The sequence below is a fragment of the Oncorhynchus gorbuscha genome, linkage group LG14 (assembly GCF_021184085.1).
Source record: "Oncorhynchus gorbuscha isolate QuinsamMale2020 ecotype Even-year linkage group LG14, OgorEven_v1.0, whole genome shotgun sequence".
Lineage (NCBI taxonomy): Eukaryota > Metazoa > Chordata > Actinopteri > Salmoniformes > Salmonidae > Oncorhynchus > Oncorhynchus gorbuscha.
This window is the reverse complement of record NC_060186.1, coordinates 35,302,288-35,316,830: the sequence shown is the minus strand read 5'-3', so window position 1 is coordinate 35,316,830 and position 14,543 is coordinate 35,302,288. Positions and strand designations below refer to the sequence as shown.

The window sequence follows — 14,543 nt, the reverse complement described above, 5'->3', positions numbered from 1 at the left end:
GTCCTTGAAACAGTCTTGATATGTTTGTCAAATTCGAGATCAGGGTCCTTCACAGTTTTATTTGAGACAAGTGTTCAACCATCAAGATTAACTGTCAGATTCAACAGAAGATCTGTTTCTTGGGAGCTCTTTTTTGTCCGAGTTTAAAAGTAGAACATTTGCCGCCATCCACTTCCTTATGTCTGAAACACAGGCTTCCAGGGAGGGCAATTTTGGGGCTTCACCATGTTTCATCTAAATGTACAGCTGTGTGTCATCCACATAGCAGTGAAAGTTAACATTATGTTTCCGAATGACATCATTCATCATAAACTATATAGTGAAAACAATAGTGGTCCTAAAATGGAGCCTTGAGGAACACCTACATTTACAGTTGATTTGTCAGAGGACAAACCATCCACGGAGACAAACTGATATCTTTCCGACAGATAAGATCTAAACCAGGCCAGAACTTGTCCGTGTAGACCAATTTCTGTTTCCAATCTCTCCAAAAGAATGTGGTACATGATGGTATCAAAAGCAGCACTAAGGTCTAGGAGCACGAGGACAGATGCAGAGCCTCGGTCCGATGCCATTAAAATGTCATTTACCACCTTCACAAGTGCCGTCTCAGTGCTATGATGGAGTCTAAAACCAGACTGAAACATTTCGTATACATTGTTTGTCTTCAGGAAGGCAGTGAGTTGCTGCGCAACAGCCTTTTCTAAAGTTTTGAGAGGAGTGGAAGATTCAATACAGGCCAATAGTTTTTATTTTCTGGGTCAAGGTTTGGCTTTTTCAAGATGCTGTATTACTGCCACTTTTAGTGAGTTTGGTACACATCCAGTGGATAGAGAGCTGTTTATTATGTTCAACATGGGGGGGGCATCACAGGAAGCAGCTTTTTCAGTAGTTTAGTTGGAATAGTGTCCAGTATGCAGCTTGATGGTTTAGAGGCCATGATTATTTTCATCATTGTGTCAAGAGATATAGTACTAAAACACTTGAGCGTCTCCCTTGATCCTAGGTCCTGGCAAAGTTGTGCAGACTCAGGACAACTGAGCATTGGAGGAATACGCAGATTTAAAGAGGAGTCCGTAATTTGTTTTCTAATGATCATGATCTTTTCCTCAAAGAAGTTCATGAATTTATCACTGCTGAAGTAAAAGCCATCCTCTCTTGGGGAATGCTGCTTTTTAGTTAGCTTTGCGACAGTATCAAAAATACATGTTGGATTGTTATTTTCCTCTTTTAAATAGGATGCTCGAGCAGCGGTGAGGGATCAGCAGTGAGGGATCTTCGATACTGCACTGCACTGCACTGTACTGTCTTTCCAAGCTAGTTGGAAGAATTCCAATTAGGTGTAGCGCCATTTCCGTTCCAATTTTCTGGAAGCTTGCTTCGGAGCGTGGGTATTTTCAGGATACCAGGGAGCTAGTTTATGAGGACAAATGTTTTTGTTTTTAGGGGTGCGACTGCATTGCGCAAGGTTAAATTGAGTACCTCAGGTGGTTAACTGATTTTTGTCCTCTGACGTCCTTGGGTAGGCAGAGGGAGTCTGGAAGAGCATCTAGGAATCTTTGTGTTGTCTGAGAATTTATAGCACGACTTTTGATGTTCCTTGGTTGGGGTCTGAGCAGATTATTTGTTGTGATTGCAAACGTAATAAAATGGTGGTCCGATAGTCCAGGATTATGAGGAAAAACATTAAGATCCACAGCATTTATTCCATTGGACAAAACTAGGTCCAGAGTATGACAGTGGCAGTGAGTAGGTCCGGAGACATATTGGACAAAACCCACTGAGTCGATGATGACTCCGAAAGGCTTTTGGAGTGGGTCTGTGGACTTTTCCATGTGAATATTATTGTCACCAAAAATGTGAGTTATCTGTCATGACTACAAGGTCTGATAGGAATTCAGGGAACTCAATGAGGAACGCTGTATATGACCCAGGAGGCCTGTAAAACAGTAGCTATACAATGTGATTGAGTAGGCTGCATAGATTTCATGACTAGAAGCTCAAAAAACGAAAATGACTTTTTTTTTAAACAATTTTTTTACATTTGCTATCGTAAATGTTAGCAGCACCTCCCCCTTTGCGGGATGTGCTGGGGATATGGTCACTAGTGTAACCAAGAGGTGAGGCTTCCATTTAACACAGTAAATTCAACAGGCTTGCGCCATGTTTGTCAGGCCAATCATATAGAGATTATGATCAGTGATTAGTTAATTGACTATAACTGCCTTGGAAGTGAGTGATCTAACATTAGGTAGCCCTATTTTGAGCTCAGGTATCACAATCTCTTTCAATAATGGCAGGAATGGAGGAGGTCTTTATTCCAATGAGATTGCTAAGGCGAACACCGCCATGTTTAGTTTTGCCCAACCTAGGTCGAGGCACAGACGCTGTCTCAATGGGGATAGCTGAGCTGAGTACACTGACTGTGCTAGTGGCAGACTCCACTAAGCTGGCCGGCTGGCTGGCTAACATCCTGCTGCCTGGCCTGCACCTTATCTCATTGTGGAGCTAGGGGAGTTAGAGCCCTGTCTATGTTCGTAAATAAGATGAGAGTCCCCCCTCCAGATAGGATGGAGTCCCGTCACTTCTTAACAGGCCAGGTTTGGTCCTGTTTGTGGATGAGTCCCAGAAAGAGGGCCAATTATCTACAAATTATATATTTTGGGAGGGGCAGAAAACAGTTTTCAACCAGTGATTGAGTTGCGAGACTGCTGTAGAGCTCATCACTCCCCCGAACTGGGAGGGGGCCAGAGACAATTACTCGATGCCGACACATCTTTCTAGATGATTTACACGCTAAAGCTCTGTTGCGCTCGGTGACATTTTTGGTGCCGACGTGGATAACAATATACCTATACCCTCAACACTCGACAGTTTTAGCTTTAGCCAGCACCATCTTCAGATTAGCCTTAACGTCGGTAGCCCTGCCCCCTGGTAAACAGTGTATGATCGCTGGATTATTCGTTTTAAGTCTAATACTGCGAGTAATGGAGTTGCCAATGACTAGGTTTTTCAATTTGTCAGAGCTAATGGTGGGAGACTTCGGCTTCTCAGACCCTGTAACGGGAGGAGTAGAGACCAGAGAAGACTCGGCCTCTGACTCCGACCCGCTGCTTAATGGGGAGAACTGGTTTGAAAGTTTCTGTTGGCTGAATGAGTGAATGAGCATTCCTTCAGCATTTCCTTCCCAGAAGCCTTGAGAAAATTGTCCGCCTGCGGGGACCGTGCGAGGGGATTTATACTACTATCTCTACTTACTGGTTGCACAGATGCTGTTTCATCCTTTCCTACACTGAAATTACCCTTGCCTAACGATTGCGTCTGAAGCTGGGCTTGCAGCACAGCTATCCTCGCCATAAGGCGATCCTTGTCCTGTATATTATAGTACAGCAACGGCAATTAGAAGGCATCATGTTAATGTTACTACTTAGCTTCGGCTGGTGGAATTCCTGACTAACCACGTCCAGATAAAGCATCTGGGGTGAAGAAAATTGAATGAAAAAAGTCGAGCAAGGGGAGAGAGAAATATAAACTGTAATTAAAAAGTAAAAAACGTAAAGTTGGCAGGTAGCAAAGTAAGGTTAGCAACAAACCGCACACCAGCACGAAAACAAGTCTACAAGTTGTGACCGGAAATAACTTTCCAAATGCAAAACCAGGCCCTCGTGGACTGGAATTGCCCACCCCTGGTCCAAACACACCAAGACAGACACAAAGAGGGCATGACACGAAGAGGGCATTCTCCTCAGGAGACTGAAAAGTTTTGGCATGGGTCCCCGTTTCTCAAAGTTATACAGCTGAACCGTCGAGAGCATCCTGACCGGTTGCATCACCGCCTGGTATGGCAACTCATCGGCATCTGACCATAAGGTGCTACAGGGGGTAATGCGAACGGCCCAGTACATCACTGGGGCCAAGCTTCCTGCCATCCAGGACCTATATAATAGGCGGCGTCAGAGAAATGCACAAAAAAATTATCCATACTCCAGTCACCCAAGTGATAGACTGTTCTCTCTGCTACCGCACGGCAAGCAGTACCGGAGCGCCATGTCAAGGACCAAAAGGCTCCTCAACAGCTTCTACCCCAAGCCATGAGACTGCTGAACAATTAATCAAATGCCCACCCAGACTAGCCTGTATCCCTGCACAAGGAAGACAGTAGCAGCAGTTTGCAGTGTGTGTGTGGGCGTATGTCGTGTGTGTTGGGCTTTTAGTGAGTGTGTGGGTAGAGTCCAGTGTGTGTGGATAGTCAGTGCAGGAGAGTTAGTGCAAAAAAGGGTCAATGCAGATAGTCCGGGTAGCTATTTATCAGTTTTGTTTAGCAGTCATGGCTTGGGGGTAAAAGTGGTTCAGGGTCCTGTTGGTTCCAGACTTAGTTCGCTGGTACTGTTTGCTGTGCGGTAGCAAAGAAAACAGTCTATCGCTTGGGTGGCTGGAGTCTTTGACAATTTTTTTGACCTTCCTCTGACACGCCTGGTATAGAGGTCCTGGATGGCAGGGAGTGACAGTCGATGGCTTGGGTGGCTGGAGTCTTTGACAATTATTTTGGCCTTCCTCTGAGACTGCCTTGTGTAGAGGTCTTGGATGGCTGAACAAAACTGATAAATAGTTAATCAAATGGCTACCCGGTCAGTTGTTGTTGTCGTCGTCGTCGTCCCCCCATGTTGGCACAAAGTTCGTTTTTTCCTTTGTGGCGACTCCTATGTTTAGTGTCAATAGGGCACTACGGGCGGCACAGTTACTGAAGGAGTTCGTTTGGCATCTATTGAATAGGGGGTGCCAATGTAAATCAGCCAGAAGAATGGAGCCCAAGAGATCTGCTATAATGAGCTGAGATGCTAGAGACTAGCCCATGTCCATTTAGAAACCAAAGTGGCATGGTGTTTTAAGGCATGTAGCTTAGCGTCTTATTTTAAGGCGACACTTTCTCTTCAAGACCAGTATAGAATATGTTGAGTCCTTTTTAGGGTCTAGTTGCTTTCCTATCTTGTGTTTTGGTTGTGAGTTATCTCTCGTGAGAGCACAACATAGAGGGGTTATCGCCCTCTCAGGCACCCTGTGGCTTTGTTTATCAAGGAATAGCTATTTTCGGATCATGAAAATACACATAGTCCACTTTCATGAGAACTTTTTCCACCTTGAGAAAACAATTCTGATCTAACTTGTTTCAAAATATAGGCCTACAAGTTGTAATTTGCCATTAGAAGTTGATTTTTAATCATGTATACGGCTACTTTAATAATGTTTACATACTGCTTTACTTATCTCATATGACTGAGTGGGATCGGCTAAAATACAGCAGAATAGATATATATATATATATATACAGTATTCTATTCTACTGTATTTTAGTCGATGCCACTCTGAAATTGCTACTCTGACATTGCTCAATCTAATATGTATATATTTCTTAATTCCATTATTTTACTTTTAGATTTGAGTGTATTGTTGTGAATTGTTAGATATTACTGCCCTGTTGGAGCTAGGGACAAGCATTTTGCTACACCCGCAATAACATCTGCTAAATATGTCTGTGACCAATAAAAATTGATTTTAATATGATGGCCTATCTAGGGATTTTGAGATAATTAGTGCACAATCACTGTGGTCTTGAATGGCTCAGTTGATGGCGCATGGCGATTGCAAGCCCAGGATTGTGGGTTTGATTCCTGAGGCCACCTATATGCAAAACTGCATGCATGCATGACTAAGTCTCTTTGGACTAAAGCGTCTGCTAAAATGGCATAGAATGTGTCCACTAACTCCACTTGTGTTGTCTTGTCCAGTGATGGAATGGGGTGACGACGTAAGGCCCCTTTCTGAAGAGGAAGCCATGGTCATCGTCAACCACCAAGCCACAGGGGACGTGTGCACCCTCATGATGTGCTTGCAGGACAAGGGCACGGTAAGACTCCTCCAAAGTTGGCAATGTAGCCTCCTAGAACAGTGTTGTTTTTTGAACATCTTCTCCAATTTATTGTAGCCCTGAACTAGCTCACTGATTTGACCTTATCAAGGGCTTGATAATTATTTGATAATTATATTCAATCAGGCGTTCTAGCTCTAAAATAGTTCAAATACATGGCTAGGGGTCCCTGAGGAGAGGTTTGAAAACCCCTGTCCTAGACTACAAATCAATTCAAGTGAATTCAGGGAGGAACAAATTAAATTTAAGAGGTAGGCCTATTTCTTTAAAAAAAATCTTTAAACAAATTAAACAAAATGTCTTGAATTGACTGGTACTGAAATGAATTGAACTCATTCAACCCACTCGGGCACTTGATTAAGATCTGAAATGTGATTGGGTGTCTGGGGATTTCTAGTTTCATGGTCTGGGTGGGATATCATGTTTAATATCCTGCTCAAGGAGAACTGATGGTTGTGTGTGGGTTGGAATGTTTATTAAAGCAGTTATGTTCTCTCAGCCTATGTCTTCAATGAAGGTATGCTGAGCCACTGACTTTGAGTATCAGATGAATGATGTTTCTGAAATGACTAGCTTGCCATTATAGCTGCAGGACCAACTGACTATCTAGTATCTGCACACTATCTGGATTTTAGTTTTTTAGGGTGTAGCTTCCATCAATGTAATTGTCTTATTAGAAATGAAATAATCTCCCAAATGTCGCTATTTTTAAAACAATTTTATCCACCAGAAAATAAACCAGAGCAAATAATACAACAAATAGTGGTTAAACTCAAAAATACTAATAGATAAAAACATAAATACTTTTTTTGAATCTTCTATAAATTACTTCATAAATAGGACTGGTGGAGTTGTCACACATGCAGCTAACAAAAGTAAATGGAAATGTCTGCTCTTCCCAAAATTACAACCCACTAATTGCAGCATTACCGCAAAACAGGAAGAGGAAATTGGAAGGGGGAAAAAGTAGAGAACTTGTCTGTCGGTCCTGCATTTTAAAGACCGTTGGTTAAAGAAAATTGTGATAACTAAAAAAGTGTTCCAGTTTCATTTCAGGACCAAAGAAATGACAGCTGTGCCATATAGATGGCAAAATAGTTAGGGAAGAGATTTTCGACGTGCCGATATCGTGGCACATGGTTTAGGACCTCTTACACAAATCGACGCTGGATTCAAAACTTAAACTATTTATACAAAATGATTGCAACCAATAGAATGGTCTGTCTGTGTGTCTGTCTGTCCCATTCCAGCTCTGCAGATTTTGCTGCGAAGAGACAGAATCCTTAGATAATTTATTTTGGTACTGTCCATATGTAGCTTGTTTTTGGTCAGGTCCAGGAATGGCTGAAGAATTGCAACATTTACCTAGAGCAAACTCTGCAGATAGCTCTACTGGGTGATCTGAAAAGTCAGTCAATCAATCAATAATATAATAATACTTTTAGCAAATATAATTATTTTTAATTTGCAATCTGTAGAAATTATGAGAATAGAAAGGTTCAGAACTTTTGTGAAACATCACAGCACAGTTGAAAAATATATGGCAAATAGAAATCCAATATGGATGGTGTTAAGAGATGGGAGGTGATGAATGGAGCTGAAGGTTGGGAATAATACCAACAAGATAACTAATGTAAAACATACTGTGTCCGTAAAGAGTATATAGGTTCAGAACTTTGGTGAAATAGACTGTGCCCGTTAAATGTATAAGGTGGAAGTAGAAGCCCTAAGCGTTGTTGTTTACTCTAATTAGGGGAAGGGTGGGTAGGGTTATAAAGTAATCAAGGAAAATATATATATTTTTTAAAATATGAATGTTTATTTAACCAGGTAGACCAGTTGAGAACAAGTTCTAATTTACAACTGCGACCTGGCCATGATAAAGCAAAGCAGTGTGACACAAACAACACAGAGTTACACATGGAATAAACAAACGTACAGTCAATAACACAATAGAAAAGTCTATATACAGTGTGTGCAAATGAAGTAAGATTGAGGTAAGGCAATGAATAGGCCATAGTGGCGAAATAATGACAATTTAGCAATTAAATACTGGAGTGATAGATGTGCAAGTAGAGATACTGGGGTGCAAAGGAGCAAAATAAATAAATAGATATGGGGATGAGGTAGATTGGGTGGGTTATTTACAGATATGCTGTGTACAGGTCCAATGATCTGTAAGCTGCTCTGTGACAGCTGATGCTTAAAGTGAGGGAGATATGAGTCTCCAGCTTCAGTGATTTTTGCAGGTAGTTCTAGTCATTGACAGCAGGGAACTGGAAGGAAAGGTGGCCAAAAGAGGAGTTGGCTTTGGGGGTGACCAGTGAGAGATACCTGCTGGAGCGCGGTCTACAGGTGGGTGCTGCAATGGTGACCAGTGAGCTGAGATAAGGCGAGGCTTTACCTAGCAAAGACTTATAGATGACCTGGAGCCAGTGGGTTTGGCGATTCTAGATTTAATTTTGGATTGGAGATGCTTAATGTGAGTCTGGAAGAAGATTTTACAGTCTAACCAGACACCTAGGTATTTGTAGTTGTCCACATATTCTAAGTCAGAACTGTCCAGAGGAGTAATGCTGGACGGGCGGGCAGGTGCGGGAGGCGATCGGTTGATGAGCATGCATTTAGCTTTACTTGCATTTAAGAGCAGTTGGAGGCCACGGAAGGAGAGTTGTATGGCATTGAAGCTCGTCTGGAGGTTTGTTAATTAACACAGTGTCCAAAGAAGGGAAAGATACAAGTGTTATGCATGGAATTTTTGATCCACTTCTCCTTAATGCAACCTCTGTGTCAATTTCAAAAAGGTTTTTACCGAAAATGCACACCATGCAATAATCTGAGTACGGCACTCAGACAACAAAACAAGCCATACAGATATCCACCATGTTGTGGAGTCAACAGTCAGAAATAGCATTATAAATATTCACCTTTGATGATCTTCATCAGAATGCACTCCCAGGAATCCCAGTTCCACAATAAATGTTTGATCGATAAAGTCCATCATTTGTCCAAATACCTCCTTTTTGTTCGCGCGTTTAGCCCAGTTATCCAAATTCATGAGGTGCGAGCAAACAAAGTCAAAAAGTTCCGTCACAGTCCGTAGAAACGTGTCCAACGATGTATAGAATCAATCTTTAGGAGGTTTTATCACAAATCTTCAATAATGTTCCAACGGAAGAATTCCTTTTGTCTTCAGAAATGCAATGGAACGCAAGCTAACTCTCACGTGGATGCGCGTGGGTCAGCTCATGGCACTCTGGCAGACCCCAAACTCATTCAGCTCCCATCCCCCCTCCTTCATAGTAGAAGCCTGAAACGAGGTTCTAAAGACTGTTAACATCTAGTGGAAGCCTTGAGAAGTGCGATATGACCCCATAGACACTGTATATTCGATAGGCAAAAAACTACAAACCTCAAATTTCTCAGGTTTTTGCCTGCCATATGAGTTCTGTTCTACTCAGACATCATTCAAACAGTTTTAGAGACTTTAGTGTGTTTTCTATCCTAATCTACTAATTATATGCATATTCTAGCTTTTAGGACTGAGTAGCAGGCAGTTTACTCTGGGCACCTTTGGCACAAGCTTGACACATTCTGGATTCGAGTCCAGATTCTGTCGCAGCCGGCCACGACCGGGAAACCCATGGAGCGGCACACAATTGGCCCAGCACTGTCTGGGTTAGGGGAGGGTTTGGCCTGCAGGGATGTCCTTATCCCATCACGCACTAGCGACTCCTGTGGCGGGCTGGGTGCAGTGCACGCTGACACGGTCTCCGGGTGCACAGTGTTTCCTCTGACACATTGGTGCGGCTGGCTTCGAGGTTAAGTGGCCATTGTGTCAAGAAGCTGTGCGGCTTGGTTGGGTTGTGTTTCAGAGGACGCATGGCTCTCGACCTTCAACTCTCACGAGTCTGTAGGGGATTTGCAGCGATGAGACAAGACTGTAACTACCAATTGGAGACTGTGAAATGGGGTAAAAGTAACAACAAATAAATAAATGGACATTTCGAGACTTGTCCCGACGCCACTCCTACATTGTCTTGGCTGTGTACATGTCGTTGTCCTGTTGGAAGGTGAGCCTTCGCCTCGGTCTGACATCCTGAGTGTTCTGAAGTAGGTTTTCATTAAGGATCTCTCTGTACTTTGCTCTGTTCATCTTGCCTGAATCCTGACTGGTCTCCCAGTCCCTGCTGCTGAAAAACATCCCCACAGCATGATGCTGCCAGCATCATGCTTCCTGGTGTCAGGTTTCCTCCAGCCGTGACTCTTGGCATTCAGGTCAAGGAGTTCAATCTTGCTTCTCTTGGTTTGATAGTCTCCAAGCGGGCTGTCATGTGCCTTTTACTGAGGAGTGGCTTCGTCTGGCCATTCTACCATAAAGGCCTTATTGGTGGAGTGCTGCAGAGATGGTTGTCTTTCTGGAAGGTAGGTTTGCCAAAGATAAGATATCGTCATTTTCCTCTTTCATATTTGCCCAAAATGACAGTTCTACTGGGTCAAAGTCAACGATAGATCGGATAAAAGGAGCGAGACAATGACTAAACGCCTCAGCCTGATGTTAAAAATCCCGTGTTTGTCTTGAGAATGTCACATTTTACTAATTGGAGGTGTTTCAAGAGTTTTGCAATTAGAGTGTTGAAAAAGTAATGTATTGTTAGTCAAACAGCATTCACGGCCCACATGCAGTACTTTACATTCTTTCCAGTCCAATATAACCGTCGAAGGCGTATTTTGTGTTGACACTATTCATAAAACCTTTTACTTTAGGTAACAAGCTTTCAGTATCCATCTAGTGAAGTTTCTGGGCCAGCAGCTGACACAATACTGTACTCTGGCTAGCCAGCAGGTATCGGATTCTCAGCCTCCCTCCCGTTTAACCTGAAATGATTGGCCTGTCTTGTGATGAGATGTGAGGCCCTACTCCCTCAGCCAGTGGGTGCATCCCAAACTCACTGGTTGTGTCCCAAATGGCACCCTATTTCCTATAGAGCACTACTTTTGACCAGAGCCCTATGGGCCCTCTTTAAAAGTAATGCACTGTAAAGGGAATAGAGTGCCATTTCGGACGTACACTACACTGTGAACACAATCAGGACCAAACATCGTCACGGCCTTAGCTCAGCTACAAAAGACCAATCGATAGGTTAATCCAATTACTATTTATCTGGCCCACTCCTATTTCTCTGGCAGCACTGCTGCCTGGCTGCTACCATACTGTGCAAATACGGTCTGTCTCTTCATGCTTCAGGGGTGGAACTGTGACCAGGATGGTTGTGGCTTTGACCTGGCTTACAGAGGAAGGACAACTCCTGATGTTTTGATGAGCAGTGAATTAATATTGACAGGGACATTTGGATGGAATGGTATAAAAGACAGATGTTTATACCTGTTCATCTCCTTGTCTGCGAGGTTTGTCAGTTGATAGGCTGCTATATCTACAGTGAATGATTGAGTTGTTTTTCCCCTTTGTTTCTATGAACTTCCATCCTAGTGGTCCAGTTTGTGTTTTTAGCCAACTCCTCTCTGTGTTTTGTTCATTGCTATGTAAAACATGACACTAAGAGAAGAGTTGGCTACAGTTTGTGACCTAGGCTAAAAAAAACAGAAGAAAAGAAAACTGTGTGATAGAGGAGCCTAGAAATGGCTGTGGTTTCTGCAGCCTAAGCGACAGTCATACTGTATAACTTCACACAACTGCCCTACCCATCACCCCCTCTGGTGGTTAGAGCCACTGGGGAAGGGGCTGGTGCTCCTGTCCTGTCCTCCCTCCAGGAAAGTACATTCCTTGGTGGAGCAGGACTGCCAACCCCACACGCAGCCCTCTGCCATCCCAGGGATGAGCCCTTGGTTTGGAGGGTTAAGGGTTTTTTCTACTGGGGCTGCCAGGAGGTGGTGGTGAGCGGGGGGCTAGTTGAGCTGTGGTGCACAAACATGATCCACCTCATCAACTGCATTCTCAGCCTAGTTATGCTCTTAGTGCATAAAGAAGGAAGTGGCGAAAATGCCACAAGGGGCCAAAGCTTCTCACTGGGACTTAGAGTTATGTAAATTGTCTGTGCCTGCCTACATATACCTATGGCTATATAGACTGTGTGTGCAGACCATGATGGCTACATACAGTAGACTGAGCGTGTGTGCAGACTGCAGAACTATGACTTCATAGTCTCAGCGTACGTGTGTGCCTGCCTATAGATTGTGTCTGTATGACCAGTCTGTAATATTCTCTCCTTTAGGTGGTGAGGAAGATGATGTGGTTAATGGACCACGTGTTCAAGTACACCAACTTTGGCCTGGTGTCTCTCATCCACGGGGACTTCTTCATCAGACAGGTGAGACAGACACACTCAAGAGACCTCTATCTAGGAGGCTTTTACTCAGCTGACAACTATCTCATCACAACTGTTTTTGTGATAGGATATTTTGATGTGGTCTGACTGGTTTGACCGGCGTTGGCATAGGTTTGTTGGCAAACGTCTGACCGGCGTTGGCATAGGTTTGAATTTGGCTTTGACATTACATTACATTTACATTTAAGTCATTTAGCAGACGCTCTTATCCAGAGCGACTTACAAATTGGTGCATTCACCTTATGACATCCAGTGGAACAGTCACTTTACAATAGTGCATCTAAATCTTAAAGGGGGAGGGATACTTATCCTATCCTAGGTATTCCTTAAAGAGGTGGGGTTTCAGGTGTCTCCGGAAGGTGGTGATTGACTCCGCTGTCCTGGCGTCGTGAGGGAGTTTGTTCCACCATTGGGGGGCCAGCGCAGCGAACAGTTTTGACTGGGCTGAGCGGGAGCTGTACTTCCTCAGTGGTAGGGAGGCGAGCAGGCCAGAGGTGGATGAACGCAGTGCCCTTGTTTGGGTGTAGGGCCTGATCAGAGCCTGGAGGTACTGAGGTGCCGTTCCCCTCACAGCTCCGTAGGCAAGCACCATGGTCTTGTAGCGGATGCGAGCTTCAACTGGAAGCCAGTGGAGAGAACGGAGGAGCGGGGTGACGTGAGAGAACTTGGGAAGGTTGAACACCAGACGGGCTGCGGCGTTCTGGATGAGTTGAAGGGGTTTAATGGCACAGGCAGGGAGCCCAGCCAACAGCGAGTTGCAGTAATCCAGACGGGAGATGACAAGTGCCTGGATTAGGACCTGCGCCGCTTCCTGTGTGAGGCAGGGTCGTACTCTGCGGATGTTGTAGAGCATGAACCTACAGGAACGGGCCTTGATGTTGGTTGAGAACGACAGGGTGTTGTCCAGGATCACACCAAGGTTCTTAGCGCTCTGGGAGGAGGACACAATGGAGTTGTCAACCGTGATGGCGAGATCATGGAACGGGCAGTCCTTCCCCGGGAGGAAGAGCAGCTCCGTCTTGCCGAGGTTCAGCTTGAGGTGGTGATCCGTCATCCACACTGATATGTCTGCCAGACATGCAGAGATGCGATTCGCCACCTGGTCATCAGAAGGGGGAAAGGAGAAGATTAGTTGTGTGTCGTCTGCATAGCAATGATAGGAGAGACCATGTGAGGTTATGACAGAGCCAAGTGACTTGGTGTATAGCGAGAATAGGAGAGGGCCTAGCACAGAGCCCTGGGGGACACCAGTGGTGAGAGCGCGTGGTGAGGAGACAGATTCTCGCCACGCCACCTGGTAGGAGCGACCTGTCAGGTAGGACGCAATCCAAGCGTGGGCCGCGCCGGAGATGCCCAACTCTGAGAGGGTGGAGAGGAGGATCTGATGGTTCACAGTATCGAAGGCAGCCGATAGATCTAGAAGGATGAGAGCAGAGGAGAGTTAGCTTTAGCAGTGCGGAGCGCCTCCGTGATACAGAGGAGAGCAGTCTCGGTTGAATGACTAGTCTTGAAACCTGACTGATTTGGATCAAGAATGTCATTCAGAGAGAGATAGCGGGAGAGCTGGCCAAGGACGGCACGTTCAAGAGTTTTGGAGAGAAAAGAAAGAAGGGATACTGGTCTGTAATTGTTGACATCGGAGGGATCGAGTGTAGGTTTTTTCAGAAGGGGTGCAACTCTCGCTCTCTTGAAGACGGAAGGGACGTAGCCAGCGGTCAGTGATGAGTTGATGAGCGAGGTGAGGTAAGGGAGAAGGTCTCCGGAAATGGTCTGGAGAAGAGGGGAGGGGATAGGGTCAAGCGGGCAGGTAGTTGGGTGGCCGGCCGTCACAAGACGCGAGATTTCATCTGGAGAGAGGGGAGAAAGAGGTCAGAGCACAGGGTAGGGCAGTGTGAGCAGAACCAGCGGTGTCGTTTGACTTAGCAAACGAGGATCGGATGTCGTCGACCTTCTTTTCAAAATGGTTGACGAAGTCGCCTGCAGAGAGGGAGGAGGGGGGGGGGGGAGGATTCAGAAGGGAGGAGAAGGTGGCAAAGAGCTTCCTAGGGTTAGAGTCAGATGCTTGGAATTTAGCGTGGTAGAAAGTGGCTTTAGCAGCAGAGACAGAGGAGGAAAATGTAGAGAGGAGGGAGTGAAAGGATGCCAGGTCCGCAGGGAGGCGAGTTTTCCTCCATTTCCGCTCGGCTGCCCGGAGGCCTGTTCTGTGAGCTCGCAATGAGTCATCGAGCCACGGAGCGGGAGGGGAGGACAGAGCCGGCCTGGAGGATAGG

The 14,543-nt window shown here is 45.0% G+C and overlaps 1 protein-coding gene across 1 annotated transcript in view; it reads left to right on the top strand.

Moving 5' to 3' along the window:
* LOC123994851 (acyl-CoA:lysophosphatidylglycerol acyltransferase 1-like) overlaps positions 1-14,543 on the top strand; it is an 89,695-nt gene that overhangs the window by 33,801 nt on the left and 41,351 nt on the right. Inside the window, exons 3-4 of the mRNA XM_046297902.1 lie at positions 5,787-5,905; positions 12,160-12,255. Of these exons, the coding sequence (XP_046153858.1) occupies positions 5,787-5,905; positions 12,160-12,255 (215 nt within the window). The remainder of the gene's footprint in view (positions 1-5,786; positions 5,906-12,159; positions 12,256-14,543) is intronic.